At 37.9% G+C, this 18,671-nt stretch overlaps 1 protein-coding gene across 1 annotated transcript in view; it reads right to left on the bottom strand.

Annotated features, from left to right (window-relative positions):
• Positions 1–275: 275 nt before the first annotated feature.
• Positions 276–18,671, bottom strand: part of LOC120634352 (cGMP-specific 3',5'-cyclic phosphodiesterase-like) — a 117,088-nt gene continuing 98,692 nt past the window's right edge. The window contains exons 5-20 of the mRNA XM_039904864.1: positions 16,722–16,848; positions 15,806–15,924; positions 14,822–15,087; positions 12,261–12,437; positions 10,194–10,370; positions 9,516–9,641; positions 8,657–8,774; positions 7,167–7,258; positions 6,110–6,433; positions 5,064–5,217; positions 4,201–4,360; positions 3,379–3,599; positions 2,641–2,818; positions 2,019–2,153; positions 1,234–1,269; positions 276–634 (exon numbers count right to left, since the gene is read on the bottom strand). Coding sequence (XP_039760798.1) covers positions 1,251–1,269; positions 2,019–2,153; positions 2,641–2,818; positions 3,379–3,599; positions 4,201–4,360; positions 5,064–5,217; positions 6,110–6,433; positions 7,167–7,258; positions 8,657–8,774; positions 9,516–9,641; positions 10,194–10,370; positions 12,261–12,437; positions 14,822–15,087; positions 15,806–15,924; positions 16,722–16,848 — 2,393 coding nt within the window. The 3' untranslated portion in view covers positions 276–634; positions 1,234–1,250. The remainder of the gene's footprint in view (positions 635–1,233; positions 1,270–2,018; positions 2,154–2,640; positions 2,819–3,378; positions 3,600–4,200; positions 4,361–5,063; positions 5,218–6,109; positions 6,434–7,166; positions 7,259–8,656; positions 8,775–9,515; positions 9,642–10,193; positions 10,371–12,260; positions 12,438–14,821; positions 15,088–15,805; positions 15,925–16,721; positions 16,849–18,671) is intronic.

The raw sequence follows: 18,671 nt of genomic DNA, 5'->3' as shown, positions 1-18,671 counted from the left end.
CAAGTAATAAAATAAAAAATGACACCTAAAATTAATAAAATATAGATATAGATACAAAAATATTTTCCACATTAGCTAGTTTATATCGTTTAGGTTTTTTTTTGGAGAAATTCGTAAAGTGCCGTGTTTGAGAGCTACCCGTGTTTGCTCTAAGACGTTTCTACTGCAAAGAGTAATAAAAACGTAATATAGGTACCTATATTAAGGTATAATAATAATATAGGTACCTAATTAAAAAAAAGGTAAAATTAAAAAAGTTTAGTTCTACCCGAAAATCAGGCGATTTTTTCTCAATCAGACGTTAAAAATTCTACTTTATTCCTAATAAGTAGGTCCGTTCTAACAGTAGATAGTTAGTAGTTAAGGGCAAAGTAATGAGTCGCGCATTATTCATAATGGCAATGGAAATATTTTTAAATATTTTTTTTTCCAAAAGTTGTACTCTATTCACCTGTTATGAACATTGCCCGGCTAGTCACTTTGCCCGAAACAGATAATAGTCTAATAACCTCGAAGAAACAACACTATTTAAGAAAGTCATTCATTCAACGCGTTTTCTTCTTCCGTATCTGGTTAGTCGATTGATTTGGACGGTTTCACTTTGTCCTGTTTGTCTGTACTGTTCTGACTACTCCTGAAATAAATAAAACAACATCTCATCGTCTCATTTAATACAATTATAAAAATAGCTTAAATCGTTTTTATTATATTTTATTTAATGACGAAAATGAATTTAATAATAATTGGAATAAAAGTTCTTTAGACTCTTTTATGATAGAGAAAACTGCATGTGCTCGTAAGGTTTTCTCTATGCCTCTCTCTCTCTATTCTTATGGAGAGAGAGAGAGGCATAGAGAAAACCTTTACCCAACTGAAGTTGGTCAGTCAAAAGTCAAAGTCAAAGTCAAAAATATCTTAATTCAAGTATACCCAGATAACATGTAAAATGTGTACACGTTAGTGAGATGATGGCGATAACAATATTAGCTAATAGCCCGCTAGCATAGGTACACTGCTGGACATAGCCACTGCCTTTCCGAGAGCGCACCACCACACACGATTCTCCGGGTTTTTATCCAGCCGCTTCCAGCTACCTTTATACTGCCCGTTGGACAGATGACCTTATAAAGGATCATCAGGGAATGGAGGTCGTCCCTAATGGTTGCCCAACAGTTTGGACATTAAAAGGTTGAGAATAAATCTGTTTAATATAAGGATTCTCCACAAACTTACCAGTTGAAACTTAACCGTCACAACATATGGCATAACCTGAAAACGAAAAAAAAGTTCTCAAAAAACATCTCGAAGTAACAAAAGTCTGACAGAAAAACAGCCTGTTTTTTTTAGGTAAGTAGTATTTTTTCGATATAACTTATTTATTATACTAATATTTTAATGTAATTTATCTTGTGCCAATCCTATGAACAGAAAAGGTAAGATAAAATTGTCCAGGGCAAAAACAAACATATTTTATGTAATTCTGCCCTTGAATTAATTTAATTAATTAACTAATTAATAAATTAATTTAATTAATTAACGCCAGATCTTTGGAAATTTAAATAGAATTAATACAAATTCGTACTTCTGTGCAGAATTACATAAAATAGAAATTAAAATGAAGCGTTACATCCCGGCCTGCTAGGAGTAAACTTACTAGGTAAGTTTTGGACTTGCGTGCTATTAAAAAAACAAACATATTTTATGTAATTCTGCCCTTGAATTAATTGAATTAATTAAATTAATTAATCTGTTACTAGATGGCACTCTTTAGATAGATACATTTCCGCAGATATGTACATTTTGATACTTCATCATACAAATTCTGGTTAAGATATGGTATTTAAAAGAGAAACCTTCATTTTGGTTACCAGTTCAAAGGGTTTTTGATATTGCATTATCCTATCATACCTGCCCGCAACTCCGGCTCGGTAGGCCAGCTACTTGCGCGCAAGTACTGTCAATGAGTATAGAAACAAATTGACCCACTTTATGCTCATGACAGAGGCTAGTATACCCACCGTCCTTTATGTTTCTGCTTGGGCGGCAGCGGCGTCTGCTCCTCCGGCGTCGTCACCGTGCTGTGGTCGCGGGTCGTCGGCTTCCCCGTCAGCGGAGCGCGCTCGTCGCGCGAGCTTGGCGCCGCGTAGAGGGATCTGGAGGAAACTTTGAGTTCACTCCGATTATATGACTGCCAGGGGTCTCACTGTTTTTTTTTTAATTTGATTTTTTTAATCACTACAACCTAGCCCTGGTAATCTTCCCTAAGCCCCAAGTTCTGCCGTTACAATTATATGTCAGTGGTAAATTAATAACAAAAAATAAATAAATAGTATTTTAGCCTCGTCACGAAACGTTAGAAAGACTCAGCCAAAGATTATTTATACCTACTGCCTGATTTACTAACTTTTCAAACAAGTGGCCAACTTCATACAAACGCATAATTTGATAGCGGCAGTTTTCAACTCATAGCATGTTTTGTATGGAGAAACTAGGTGGCCATCGCTTAACTACTGCTGGAAAAGTTAGTACCTAAATCGCCAGTTTGTATGGAATTGAAAGTTCGACATATAGTGACAGTAATGTTTCACAGTACTGTTACTAGATGGCACTCTTTAGATAGCACGCAAGTCCAAAACTTACCTAGTAAGTTTACTCCTAGCAGGCCGGGATGTAACGCTTCCACTCTTCCCTCTTCTAAGGGAATGGAAGTATGGTTTAATGGGTTTGACCACCATCATGCTGGCTGTGTCGGATACTGGCCTCGCACAGTTTAACGTTGTCACTGTGAACTCTACATCTTTGATAGGTTCGTTTGATGCTGCAATAGTAAATACAGGATATTCGATAGAAGCAGGCGTCATTCAATGTATTCAAAACTAAATTAGCTTCTTATATATTAAGAATTACCAATAAATTTAAAGACATGGAATGAGTAGATAATAGTAAAATTGAATTTAGTTTAGTCTAATGGCTAAGTGTATTCATTTATTATAGAAAATTAAGTTTCCTATGTAAGTTACTAAGGTCTTTTTATGGGAATAAATGTCTTTAATTGCTTAAAAAGCACACCGAAACCTTAGAGGTGCGGGAATCGAACTTGGCCCCCCGAAAGTGAATACGAAGTCCTCTCCACTGAGCTGTCACCGCTTACAATGAGTTTTAGAAGCTTAATATGTTAATATGATATAATATAAGGCAAAAAATATATATCATAAATAAATAACACACAAAATATCTGGTAAATTTTTAATGATCATTGTTATTCGGGATAAAAATGGTAGTTACCTACTAACATTTTACGTAGGAAAAATTACAGTGGTTTTAAAAGTTTTGAATAGTTGAAGTTTTTAAACAGACAGGAAAGATTAGGTAACAGACCTGTGAATTCTTCTATAGGCTTATCAATGGTGTCGTGGTCTATCCAAGTCAGGCCCATCTCAACTTTCTCCGCCAAGTCCTGCCACCGCTGTCTGTTCTCCATGGTACCGGTGTACAACGGCTGAATCCAAGGGAAAGTGTCCGAAAGCACCTTGTATAATGGTAGGCAGATCATGTCTATGAAGCCAACTTGCATTTGCGGCAGTTCGTCTTTTTTCTCCCTAGAAAGGAATTTAAAATTTTTTAAAATGCTTATAAAAATTACGGAACCCACAAGATTTGAACCTGCTGCCCTGGCAATCGCGGCCTGAGCACTTTCTCACTAAGCTACGGTTTGCATACCACTGATGCCGATTAGAACAACATTCGCTCGCTCCTAATCGAAGAGTCGTTTTCGCATAACAAACTGTATTGTCAAAGTAAAGTGGACCTGAATGGAATGGGCAATCGTAGCCTGAGCGCTTTCACACTTAGCTACGGTTGGCATACCACCGGTGCCAATTAGTACAAGATTTGCGTGCTCCTGATTGAGGAGTCGTTTTTGCACACCAAACTCTATATCGGGCTATCGCGGCCTGATCGCTTTCTCCCTAAGCTACGGCCGATGCCGTTTAGTACAAGGTTTGCTCTCTTCCAATCGAGGATGCGTTTTTTCATATCAAACTTCCTATCGTCAAAGTAAGATGGACTATAGAATCAGGAATGGATGGTATGATTATTTATATATTTATTAATATTTAAGCCAATTCACTGAAGCTAGATAATATAACTGAGCTTCTGATATTTAGAGACGTGTCATTCCAAAGTTAAATAAAAAATCACCTGTCCATCATAGCTATTGGCTGCTGGTTTAGCTGCAACTTTTCCAGATCTCCCTGGTCGAAGAATTCATCGGCAACTAGTTTGGCGATCTTATGCTGTACCTCCCAGGGCTTCGCTATCGCTGATACGTCGCATGCCGTCATCATCATACCGCAAAGCACTATAAGGCAAACAAATAGTTTGAAATATTTTAGGAATATGAAAAGTGATCTCAAAAGGATCTTTTTTTATAATTCTCCACAAGTTTTCCCTTGACTGTTATCTCACCTGGTGGGAAGTGATGATTCAGTCTTATTTGTTAGCGGGTGCTGCAGATATATGAGTATTAAAGCCAATTTTATAAATTTGAAAGTGCATATAAGAATTTCTGAACCGACAAGTCACGGTCTGAGCGCTTTACTACTAAGCTACGGCTCTCATCCCACAGACGCAATGCTGAATTTATTATAAATATGCCGTTTGAAATTTTTTATAGGCACTTTAATATTTAAAATTTGATATTTTCTCCAAGTGTAGGTAAAAACACTATAACAAAAATTATAAAAATATTTAAGGGGTGAATAAATAACGGCATGGCATGGCTAATAAGAGATACCGTGCTGGTACGTTAAACCCTTTGCGCACGTCTTTGGCAGTAGGGTTTTAACTAGTCATGGGCAAAGCTTCCCAACAGACCAGACAATAAATGAATTTATAATGTATTAGTTTGTCTTTTTGTTGTTATAAAGGGAATTTAACAGATAAACTTACACATTTATTATATAGCTATTTGCCAACTTTATTTAGTACATAACTATAACCTAAAATAAACTATTTAAAAACTAAATAAAATCTAAAACGTCCTCGAAACCACCGCAACTTACATTCTTTCTTCTCCTGACTTTGCCAATCGAACTCTCCATTTTCAACTAATTCTAGGAACTTTGATTTCTTCTTGAAGTACATGGCTAGGTCTGTTGATAGAATCGCCGTTTCTACTACCCGCATTACATTCTTATAATCACACGGAGATAAGGCCTGCAATAAAATGAACTTTAACGAGCGCTGTTATGATGGCTAAGTTGCCTTTATACGTGGATGTTTGCAAAAAAATATTGCGGATGCCGGGGCAGAGATTAGGTTAAGACACCTGCTGAGCTGAGTTAAAATTTGTTTTATGTTTTTATTTTGCATTGATTGCATTGGCAATAAGACCGCCTTTGCACGCAATCCATACTAATATTATAAATGCGAAATTGTGAATGAATGAGTGAATGAATACAATTTTACTGTACACCACAGAGAAAATTTACAGATATACAAATACAACAGCTCAATAAGGTAGAACGTACAATTTGGCGGCCTTATCGCTAAATAACGATCTCTTCCAGGCAACCAAAGGCATACAAGAAAATGCTATACGAAATTAGTAGGTGGTACAACTAACATTAGTGAAACATAAGGATTTTAAACTAAATTAACATAAAATAAAAATATAACATAGTACATATTAAAGATATGTACAAAAATATAATATATATACTGTGTTTGTTTTACCATCAATAACGCAGCTACAGAGCAACGGACTGATGTGAATTTTTGCATAGAGATAATTTATGCGCCGCAGAGTGTCATTGGCTACTTTCTTATCCCGGAAAAAAGCAAAGGTCCTATGGGAAAATACGCAGAGGTACAACATTGTTTACAAAAGCGTCCTGAAATAGTGCAATGTTATGTATTCATGATCGGTGTCCCATTCCTCCTCGCAAAGTTTTTCAAATTACCACACGAGCGAAGCCGCGGGTAAAAGCTAGTAAAGAAATAAATAAGACTTGCAGAGAAAATGTGTGCGTTGAACCAAACGGAAACAAGAAAACGAACTCCATTGCTTTATTTAAGTATACAGATTTCCAGAACTGATCAATCTTACCTGAAAAATATTATTGCTTTCGCTGTTTAAAATCATGACGCACTGGTCAAAATGGTGATGTTCCATCGTCGAAGTCGAATATAGTATCGCTAGTGGACTCTCCGTCTTCGTTTGGAACGCATTGTTAGTCCCTCTGTGGTCTAGATCGTGGCATAGACAAGCAACTAACAGACCTAGAATCTCAAGGTCGGACATAAATCGCTCCATTTTCCCCGTCTTCAACATCGCAAACATGGTTTGTGCCACGTTGAGAGCATGCCTCCAGTTATGGTATTTGACTGGGCGGTAATTCTTCTTTACGCTTAATGTCCATCTGCAAAGGACCTGTGAAAGTATATTTCGTAAATTTAACCATGTGATGCTTCACCGACGCATCGAGCTTATATATCAATGGTGTAAGCACTACACGTTCAACATAAATCAGAAGAAATCACCTCTTTTGGACGGTTATCAAACAATACCTTAAAACGGAAGGTATTCACATTACGACTGATTGAATAACCTACTCTCAAAATAACAAGTATAACATACTCGTAATACCGAAATGTTTCCCAATTACAAGAGTTTAGAGTACATATTTGTTTAAAGCATAGGAATAAATGTTTTAATGGGAGATAAACGGTAGGTTCAGACAGTGCGTAGAGTGTATGCAAAATGTATGCAGATTATAGAAAATTCTAAAAATCTCTGTGAGTTATAAAAACTTAAGGATAGGCTTTGTAAAGTTATGAAAAGCCTACCCTTACGTTTTTATAGCTCGTACTGAATAAACATAACTTATTATAACATATAATAAAAATTAAGCTTAGTTTTCTATACTTTGCGAAAAGCAGGAGAATCTGTATGGTGTAATTTATAATTTCTTCAATCCTTATACTCCACACCAAACAGCAATTCGACAATGTACCCTCTACGCACGTTTCGCTCCGAACCGGAGCATCTTTAGGAGATGTTGACTATACAATGAATAATTGTTGTTGTTGTTTGTTGTTACTTAACTATTCTGTCTCTCAGCAAAGAGTCAGAGAATATTTAAGAAGAACAATTAAGTACTTACATCGTAAGGTATATGAAACTTCTCAACAAGGTTACATTGTAGGAACATCCGCAATGTCGCTCTGCATGTATCTTCATCGGAAAGGTCGAAATCTAAAGAAAATCATAAGACAACTTTATTATTCAGTAATAGTTTCTACTTGAGACCATAATGACAAGATCGAGTCGCTCCTCTTTCATTTCTGACAGGATAGAATGATACTTGTAAACGTAGCACGGATGGACGTTAGGATCGCAAGGTGCTGGAATTTTAAGCCCGCCCTGGAAAGCGCGTTGTGAAGTTCAATGTGTGTGTATTTGCTGTCGCTATGAGCCTCATAAGAAAGCTCAAAGGGTCAAGTAGAGAAGCCTTTGGGAGAACATATCAGAAATAAGAGGATGGTAGAAGAAATAGAGTTTCCGAATGAAGGTAAGTAAGAGTGAGCTTGGGATACGCTAGGGACCGCAACAAAGCTTAGCATAAGTGTACGTGTAAACTGTTACATAGCTTAAACCCAAGCCCTGATGTGGGTCGGTTGTGGTTGATAGTGAAATGACGAGGCTGAGTATAATTAAGGCTGAGTATAATAAAAGGAAATTGCATACAATTCTACAATAAACTACCAATTCACATCTTGGAGATGTCTCTTAAAAAGTTCAAAGTTTGTATTAAACGTAAGCTTATAGAAAAGTCCTATTATAGTATAAAGTACTACGTAATCGATAAAAAAGCTTGGGTGTAAATTATTGCACTAACCAGATTGCTCTTCTAATAATTTAAAATGACATTGTGAGATGGTGATAAAAAAAAACAGCCGGGTCTAAGTTTGTTGTGGGCTTCTTCTTAGACCAGGACGCGTTTGGAACCCTCGTAGCTTTAGTTTTAAGTTTATTGAATATCAGTGGCGTGCATAGAGGGTATGCACAGGGTATGCAGATGATATAAAATGAAGAAAATCTCCATACGAGTCATAAATACTTATGGGTAGACTTTTAATAACTCTTACAATGTCTATCCTTAAGTTTTTTTGATGTGAAACATCTATAGGCGGAGGGTAAACCTGATTTTTGGCGTGGCGACACAGGCCGTGGCGACGCATCGCCACGCTATATGATAGAATTTGTGTACTTCGTATGTAACAATAGAAATGAATATTAATTTTGTAATTAAAAAGTCAATATTAACGGACTTACAAAAAAGATTGGTTATCCTTTTGGTTGTATTTTTTTTTTTATTTGCGGAACAAATTTGTAATTTGTAATTGTAATCTTTTCATTATGCAATAACTTACAGAAAACAATTTCGATGTTTCACATCTGCCACGCGTCACACGGCTCACACGTTCTTTTAACTCGGACAAGAAATATTCTTTTTTTTTATTTTTTTATAATTGTGTTCCTTCCTTTTTTCCTTCGACGTTAGGATCGAAGACTGTTCTAGGTCGAAGAAATATTCTTCATTTTATATCATCTGCAAAGCCTATGCACGTCACTGGAGAATATCATACCTACCATGAAAATGAAAACTGTACAGATTGTAAATCTCCGCTGACGGTATGACATCTTGGCATAGTCTGCTGGTATCGTCGGTAGACGCTGTCGCGTGGTAAGACAGGCATTCTAGAGCTACCTGGAAAAAAAATTAGGTGAGTGAGTTTCATTATCATCATATCAACCCATTACCGGCCCACTACACGGCACGAGTCTCCTCCCACAATGAGAAGGGGTTAAGGCCGTAGTCCACCACGCTGGCTCAGTGCGGACTTCACACACCTTTGAGAACATTGTATGCAGGTATGGAGGTTTCCCCACGATGCTTTCTTTTACCGTTGAAACAAGTGACATTTTAATTGTTTAAAAAGCAGAAAACGTAGAAAAGTTAGAGGTGCGTGCTGGGATTCGAACACGCTCCCCCGAAAGTGAAGATGAAGTCCCACCCACTGGGCTATCACCGATTAAGTGAGATTAAAGCTTATAAACGTGCCCAATTTCGTAAAGCGTAATATTCCAAATGTGTTAGATCATAGTAAATTAATAGTACACAAATAGAGTTAAATTTGTAGAAGAGCAACTACTGAGTTTCTTGCCGGCTCTTCTCGGTAGAATCTGCTTTCCGAAACGGTGGTAGAGTCACACAAACATACATACTTGACGTTTCAAAAGTGCTTATAAAGTAGTCCTACTTGAAATAAATGAATTTGAATTTGAATTTGAATTTGAAGTGTAATGATTCAAAATAGTTTGATCATAGTAAATTAAAAGTACAAAAATAAAGTTAAATTTGTACTTGGATCTTTAGTGCACATGTTGGACCTACTTTTTTACCACTTATACTTAACTCCTGAATAAACAATATGAAACTTTGCTTTACCTTCTGCTTAGCCATCAGTTTGCAAGCGTTTTCATACATCTGTGTGTTGTGGATGCCAAGACCGCAGAATATTGCAAATGCTTCGAATATTGATATGTCTCCGTCAGAAAACTGAGATCCGTTTTCCTGAAAACATAATATAGCTTTGGCTATTTTTTTCTGGTTTGGAGGCTTTGGCCGTAAAAAGTTAGCATCTTAACGACAAAGACGTGCCGCTAAGCGATTTAGTGTTCCGGTGCGATGTCGCGTAGAAACCGATTAGTGGTATTACTGCCATACTCCCTAACAGGTTAGCCCGCTAACACCTTAGGCTGCATCATCGCTTACCATTAACTTGTTTGTTTGTTTATTTGAAGTCTTTATTGCACACACACATTTTATACAAATTAAACACAAATACAGAAGAAACTTAGAAAATAAAATAGAGCGTGCAAAGGCGGCCTTATCACTAAAGCGATCTCTTCCAGACAACCTTTGACGTTAGGAACGGGTTGGACCAACCCGTTCCTATTTAAGTTTAAAAATATATATGTATATATATACAAAATAATTATAATAAACTACTTACTCATAAATTCTAATACTACACACACATTAAAAAAAAAATATCACTCAGCAGTCGGATTCCCATTTAACAAAAGTAAACTTCTGTTTTAAGTATGAAGGAGTTTTACTTACCTTATTAATCAACTGAGCTACACCAATAACGTCCTTATTCGCATTAACAATTGGCATACACAGCATTGTACTGACGTTGATTGCGTCGTCTGCTGTAATATCTGCCACCACCATGCCATTCTCTTTCCGCCATTCATCTACGTCGGAGATGTTAAGCGCTTTGTTTGATTGGGCCACCTAGGATAAAACTTGTTTTAAATATAAATAAATATACTACCGGTCGTTAACTATTGGCCTCATAAGAAGGCTTAGAGTCACTCAGCGGGCGATGGAGAGAGCTATGCTCGGAGTATCTCTACGCGATCGAATCAGAAATGTGGAGATTCGTAGAAGAACCAAAGTTACCGACATAGCTCAACGAGTCGCGAAGCTAAAGTGGCAATGGGCCGGGCACATAGTTCGGAGAAAGGATGGACGTTGGGGTCCCAAGGTGCTGGAATGGCAGCCTCGTACTGGTAAGCGCAGCGTTGGTCGACCCCCAACGAGGTGGACAGACGACATTAAGCGCGTCGCAGGTAGCCGCTGGATCCAAGCGGCTCAGAATCGTGGAACTTGGAACTCCCTACAAAAGACCTATGTCCAGCAGTGGACGTCTATCGGTTGATGTGATGATGATGATGATGAAATATACTACTACAGACGGCCCATTGGCGCAGTGGGCAGCGACCCTGACCCATGACCATAACACAAGCTACGCTTACTATATGCCTAGATGGCGATGTGTGTATTGTAGTAGTATATTTATTTATTCGTTTTAAATATAGACTAATAAGCTCGAAGCTTCTCTAACTTAAGAAAGATGTTAATAGAACATCTTTCTTAAGTTAGAGAAGATGTCGTTTTCACTAACGATGGACAAGGCAATGCCTAAGTAAGTAATGTTTAATTCAAGAAGATTCCTAAGCATACATTTACTTTTCACCAATCCATTTTCACTATGCAACTAATACAACCTAACTTGCCTATGGTGCTTGCCACAATTGCCACAAGGTGTGGTATTTTGTGTTTTTATTATCATATTGTTAATTTTTTATATGGATTTCAGGACTTAAATGTTTAAAAAAAAAACAATTTATATTTTTTTTATCTGTCAAGTGTTACTTTATGAGTACTCGAAAATTTACGACACGGTGTCGTAACTTTAGACGGCGCCTAAAGTCGTCACACATCACATAAGAGTTTGACAAACGTTTTTTCCTAGGAATCAGCTAGATTAAGGCGATTTCTAGGTTCCTAGAGAAAACGGGTGTTAATTCTTAAGTAAGACCTCGTTCCTTGGAGGGAAATACATCGTGCATTGAGTACGTCTCGGAAATGCGAAACCAAACTAATAAAAGATAACATCTAAGAATAATAAGGCTTAATAAAAATTTAAAAATCATAAGCATTAGGCAAATATAGTACTCAGGGTTATTTTTTAATTTTAAACCCTTTTATTTAGATCAAAGATCATGCTTACCCTCTGATATTATATCGGTGAATACAAAAATGTTCACACAACTTTGTTGCTTTAACGTGTTTAAGACTCTTGAAGGGGTAACACTGTGGCAATCACAGATGCAGCATAATCAAGGAACATGTCTAGCTTCTAAATGATAATCGCTATAAACCTAGATATCATTTGATTGCATGACAGGCAAAAGAGGAATGTGTAATCCAATATCCTTTGGGCTACCAAAGTAAGTACATCAAAAAGCCAAACAAATGTCAGGAAGTTAGTTTTGTCCTTGAGGCCTCAATTAAAATAAAGTAGGAACCCGTGTGAATCTAGTCGAGGGGCAACTGCGTACAAAAAAATCATCTGGGGCATTCAAGAGATAATTTATTACAGGAATAGTTTGAGTTTGAGTTCTGTAAGCTTTCGGAATATTTGAGTAGCGTAACGGAGCCAACGAAGTTGTTACATCAATAATCTTCTCAAATTAGTGCATTGTCATCGGTCCTCGATATGTCTACAAAGTTTGAACGAAATCTAACCGTATAACGTGGGTCAAAATAGCGTCCAAAGAAGTCGGTTACAAACATACAAACATACATAAAGCGTGCAAAAAGCCAAACTTTACCTACCGCAAGCGCGATGCACGCCAGCGTTGATTTGATATCATGTCTGGGGGTAAGCGTGGTCCTTGTATGCTTGGCACCCAGTTCAAATAGTGTGTGGAACCGCGTCGGTGCAGGCGGGGGTAACGCTGGTATTTCGCTTCTTCGCCCGCCGGGCCTTTGTACTATTCTTTCTAGATGACTCTGTTACAAAAACATACAACAGGGATCATCATCAACATATTAAACCATTACCGGCCCTCTACAGGGTACAGGTCTACTCCCACAATGAGGGGTTAAGGCCGTAGTCCAGGCCCTGGCTGGCCCATTGCGGATTGGTGGACTTGTCACACCTTTGAGAATATTTTTTTTTTTTTTTTTTTTTTTTATTAACGATAGGCCAGCGTTTGACGACAATCATGCCCGTTAGAAAGCAATGATGAGGTCTAGGTTGGAGCACGCTTGCCTAGAAAAAGCCTATTCACTCTAGCCTTGAAGGTACCTAAATTATACGTGGCAGGAAACACAGTTACCGGGAGGGCGTTCCACATCTTAGCGGCACGTATCAGAAACGTGGATAAAAAACGTTTCGTGCGTGTTGATGGGATATCAACCACATAAGGATGCCACCGCTCTCGGTGTCTCGCTGTTCTGTGGTAAAACGGGGAAGGGGGAACAAGATTGTGAAGTTCCTGAGCACACTCACCGAAGTATATCCGGTAAAAAACCGATAAACAGGCAACATTGCGTCGGTGCTGGAGACTATGTAGTTTCGCCTGCGTTAACGAATTGTCGCCTATAATTCTCCTGGCGCGACGATCCACCGAATCCAAAGCTTCAAGTTGGTACTTGGCAGAGCCACCCCACAGGTGACTACAGTACTCCATGCAGGTTCGCACTTGAGCCTGGTACAGTGCGAGGCGTTGACCTGGCGTGAAGTACCGCCTAACCTTATTGAGGATACCAAGTTTTTTAGCTGCCACTTTGGCTTTGGACTCGATGCATTTGCCAAAATTGAGATTGGATGAGATGTTGACACCCAAGAGCTCAATATGGTCGCTAATTGGTACGGATACACCCCGGAAAGTGGGAGCCAAGGTGAAAGGGCTCTTTTTTGCGGAAAATAAACACGACTGCGTCTTGGCAGCATTGAACTTAACCAAATTGGCGTCACCCCAATCAGACACCTCTTTTAGAGTCAAGTTAATACGCTCCACCAAGGACTCTCTATGCTCAAGGATATCATTAGCACTGGCCCTAGGGCTGGACAAGTACCTCTCCGTAACGGTGCTGTCATCAGCGTACCCAAAAAGATTGGGATTCAAAAGATCGTTGATGTGTAGCAGAAAGAGAGTAGCGGAGAGGACAGATCCCTGAGGAACACCGGCATTGACAGCCATGAGGTTAGAAGAGTGGCCATCGACAACCACTCGAAAAGACCGTTCCCTCAAAAAATCAGATATCCAGCTGCAAAGGCCAGCAGGTATTCCGTAAGCAGAAAGCTTACTGAGAAGGCCGCCGTGCCAGACCCGATCAAAAGCCTTGGAGATATCCAGAGAGACAGCAAGTGCCTCACCGTGTTTCTCAATGGCTTCGCCCCATGTATGAGTGGCATACACTAGAAGATCACCAGTAGACCGGTTCTTACGGAAACCATACTGTCGGTCTGATATAAGATCGTTTCCTTCTAGGTATGAGAGGAGCTTGTTATTGAGTACACGTTCCATATTATGGAAAACTCTCAGGGATGCAAGTATCCTCACGATATTTTCCTTAAAGCAAGTGATATTTTAATACGCACATAAGTTAGAGGTGCGTGCTGCACTCTAAAAAAGAAAGCCAACTAAGAGAGATTTTCTCTTAGTTGACGTTATATAAATTATAACAATTATGATAATAAACATAACAACAAAAGCTGATTAGTTATAGCAGCAAGTTCATTATAGATTGAGCTAACAACGTAGGTATGTTCATTGATTCTAACAAATAAATACGTTGTTAATATTATTATTTACTTCTTTGTATGATTAGATCATTTTTAATTATTTAGCTTAAACAAGTACGTAAATTGAATCAGTTAAGAATATGCCTTAGTTAAGTAACAATAATAGGAGCAATACAGTTGCCCAGTCCATTGAATTATGATAAACAATTATTATCATCTTATTTGATGTATCTATGTTCTTGTTAGGCTCGTATGGAATCAAGATGCTTGATCACAACAATCACTATCTTGTTAGGAATAACCAATTTTTTTTTAGAGTGTGGGATTCGAACTCGCTCCCCCAAAAGTTGCGCCGATGGTTGTTGAATCAAATCAAGCAGGTAGGCGGAAGATAGTTAATTTTTAAAGGCAATAATAATAAGAATAGTCTCTCGCCGTTATGGGATGTAATCATACTTCATACTTTAATATGAGTAGTGTATCGGTTTTTATTCAGATTTTTTGCATCATGTTTTAGATAAAAAGCTAGAGTGACGCTAGACTTTATCCCAGGAAACAAATCTACGCACATACGTATTAATTTTATTATTATAGGCAATTTGACACGTTTTATTGATTGACAAATTAATATTGTTCTGCTTACCGATTCACAATGGTCTGTATCTAATATAAAAACTGCACATCGTTCACACTTCAGAAGCTCTCTCGCTTCAGTCATGATCTTGGTAACTAAACATTCCAAATTGCTCTGCTCCTCAAATATACTCCTTGCTAACGCTAGGAGTATTTGATTCCTTTTATATTCTAATACCGATGATTCGAACAGCTGTGCGTTCTGTATTCCGATGCCACAAAACGTGAGGTAACGTCGAAATACTTCTACGTCCCGAGGTGAAAACTCTTTGGAGCCTGTAAAAAAGTGTACAGTTAGTTATAACTATTTTGATAGCCCTGCTTTCTGGGTCCAAGCCCGGGGGGTCGATTCCCACAACTGAAAATGCTTGTGTGATGAACATGAATTATTTTCAGTGTCTGGGGGTTTATCTGTATATTATAAGTATTTATGTATATTATTCATAAAAATATTCATCAGATTTGTATATTGTCGTGGTATATTCATTCATTACTACCTCTTGCTTAAAATATTTCTACTGTTTACACCATCGGTTCACATCCTTGTCCAGAAAAAGCGATAAGAAAACGTACTTGCGGTTTTAAAAAATAACCTTTGTTATCTTTACATGGAACAAACCGACTATTTAATTTCACTACGACAGTACACGCATCGCCATCTGGCCCCAAAGTAAGCGTAGCTTGTGTTATGGGTACTAAAAAAACTGATAAATATTTTTATGACTAATGTACATAAATACTTTTAATACATAGATGAACACCCAGACACTGAAAAACCATTTATGTTGATCACACAAACATTTGCCAGCTGTGGGAAATGAACCCACGGCCTTAGACTCAGAAAGCAGGTCCGCTGCCTGCTACGCTAATCGGCCGTCAAAAAATTGACAACACACAACAATACCAATTTATTTTAAAAGATTGAAAGATCTATAAAAATGCAAATAGTTTGACACTTTCTGCGTGGAAAAAAACAATTAACATCTTCACTAACCATCCGTTTTGTTAATAATCTGCGCGACACCAACAACATCGCCTTCGTAGTTGCAGATTGGCATGCACAATATTAGGTCCGTTTTGTACCCCGTTCGGGCGTCAATTTCACTGTTAAACCTAAAACGTAACAGTTTCGTTAATAACTATTAAAAGCGGCTACGTAACTATAAACTCCTTATAATTTTTACCACCCCTTTGATTTGCATTATCTTAAACCCCTCCGTCATCCGTGGCCATCTTCAGCGGATGCTTCATGACTTCGTGCGACCCTAAGGTCAGTCATTTCAATGGTGGGATACCAGTTCTTCTCATATCAATGTTTGGATTCTCATATCCATTAAGGTAATGAGAATACAAACATTATGATAAGTATAGCGCTAATTTTAGATCTGTCAATATATTTCAGTGATTTATGTACTCAAAATTGAGCCTAATATTTCATAAAACACTATACCTGCTCAATATTCTTTAAAATCATTTTTGCAAGTTTTTGTAGTGGACTCCGAAACTAGTACATTATTAGTTAGTTGTTCTGTTCACAGAATTAAAAACATACAGAAAGTTTAGCAGTGTTTCTCGAACTGACGTTTAGTCACTCCATTCCATTTACCAGTTGAAAGTAATTATTACTTTAATGTTCTAAACGTTTACCGTAAAATGAGGGATATGGAAAAGTTTGTAAGCTAGCAACACCCGGGGGTGAAGAGAGACAAGCACGGGGCGTTTTCACTATCAAAAAAAAATCAAAAAAATCAAAAAAAAAACAAAAAAAAGCACCTAATACCAGTAAATACATTAATTATTGATCGAAAAATCTTTCCCTACCCTAAAAATCCCAGTACCTACATTATTGATGATGGTTAATTAAATAAGTGTTTTGTGTTTACGGCTGTATTGATAGAGTCTTTACCAACCTGGGATCAGCATACGCGTTCTTAATGTTAATAGGATGTTTTGTCTGAGCTGCCAACCCGGCGACTCCCACGCCGAAGTTGATTCTAATCTCCTGCGTCTGTGCTATCCGTAGCGCTGTGTAGAGATCTGGAAACGAATAGAAATTACCGTAAGTTTCTCGGCTTTTTGAAAATCGCTCGGATTTTTTTTAATGTTCCAGCAGGCGATATTTCACAACGGGAACAAGAATGTTTATTTTATCCCACAATTATTTATTATTTATGACCACTTCAAAATACACTTACAAATAATTCATAGTGGAATTTAAAAAAAGTTTGCGGGCTTATCTATTTTAGGAAAGCAATTGCCTGTTTAGTTTAAACAAGACTGGTCAGCCCGTTACCCTCTTAGACTGCATACTCAAATACCATCGTAGGTGAGATTAAGTCAAGGGCTAACTTAGGGAGTATGGTAGTCGTACCCCTAACCGGTTTCTACCCGACATCGCACCGGAAACCTAAATTGCTTGGTGGCACGTCTTTGTCGGTAGGGTGGTAACTAGCCACGGTCACAACCTCCCACAAGACCAGACCAGAGAAAATTCAGAAATTATAAATTCCCAAATGGCCCCTTTCGGGAATCGAACCCGCGGCCTCCTACTTAAATTCACAGCGCTTACCGTTGCGCCAGGTCGTCAAAAAGCTAAGCGCCTTGAAAGTCGGGTATCTCATACGGAGTTTAAAAAATTACTGTAATTTCCTTAACTTATTAATATTTAATTAATTATTGAAAACTAATAATAAAATCAGCAACATGTTTAAACCTGCAACAATTAAATATATATGCATTTGAGCGGAAGTTGTGGGAAAACGCGAAAAGGAGCACTTCCCTCACAAACACCATCTTTTTCGAGATTTTATTCAACTGCTCATTTGAGACTGCACTTAACCTAGTTCGCGAGATATACTTTCATTAAAACTTTGTATGTGTTTTAACCGCTTGCAAAAAAGGAAGTTTCTCCATTTTACTAATAGAAAAACTTCCTTATTTGAAAGTGGTTAAAAGACATACAGAGTACCTATATACTTTTCTTTTTAACTCTGCGCTCCTTTTTCATTGTTTCTCTCTCTCTCGGGTGATCTGAACCCGTGGGAAGGATCTAGCTATCCCATTCTCACCAAAAAGTTACATACTAAGTTTAAAACCAAACCGATTATACCCAAGTGTTATGGTTTAAGCTGTAGAGCGGACTCTACTGCCCTATTGCAACTGACCTAGAGACACTTTGGACACAACTTTTTGCAGCGTTAAGCGTCATAAAGGTGCTTCAAGCTACGAGTTACTAAACATACATAAAAGACACCGTCGCTTTTGTATCGTATCCTGTTTCTCCCTATGTATAACAATAACTAGTTACATACTGCAGCGATGGCAAACTACAGGTTCCGTACAGTCGTACAAAATATTATAGTACTAACTCTTTTACGATTTACTGTATCAGATTTTGGACTCGACTGGTTCCCTACCTGCTGACATACGCCAGGCAAAATCCTTGCCTCTTTCTAAAAGTTGCATAAAAAACTATTTTTTATGTACTACGTAGCATCATAGTATGTAGTTTATTTTCTATCATTTATTGTTTTTTTTTTTTAATTCCTACCAAATAATTTGTTTTTTTAATAAAGTAAAAAAAACACTATTAAAAATTTATAAGAAAAAACATTCACCCTCCGCTTGCGAGGCTTTTGAATGCCCAAGCAACCGGCGGTCAGGGCTCCAGAGTGAGTTCTCCGTCTCCTCACAATACGCGCCGTTTCAAGGACTACTGCCTTCTGTATCCGACCCTTGATCCAACCACCAAGCGAAAGCTACTTAAGATGTTGGTCGAAGCGTTCGCGAGAAGCCCATTTACTGAAACGACGATAGGAACAATAACGGTCGACTTAACATTCCACATGGCGTTAATCTCG

This window comes from Pararge aegeria, chromosome 23 (genome assembly GCF_905163445.1).
Source record: "Pararge aegeria chromosome 23, ilParAegt1.1, whole genome shotgun sequence".
In the NCBI taxonomy this organism is placed as follows: Eukaryota; Metazoa; Arthropoda; class Insecta; order Lepidoptera; family Nymphalidae; genus Pararge; species Pararge aegeria.
This window is presented reverse-complemented; position numbering and strand designations above follow the sequence as displayed.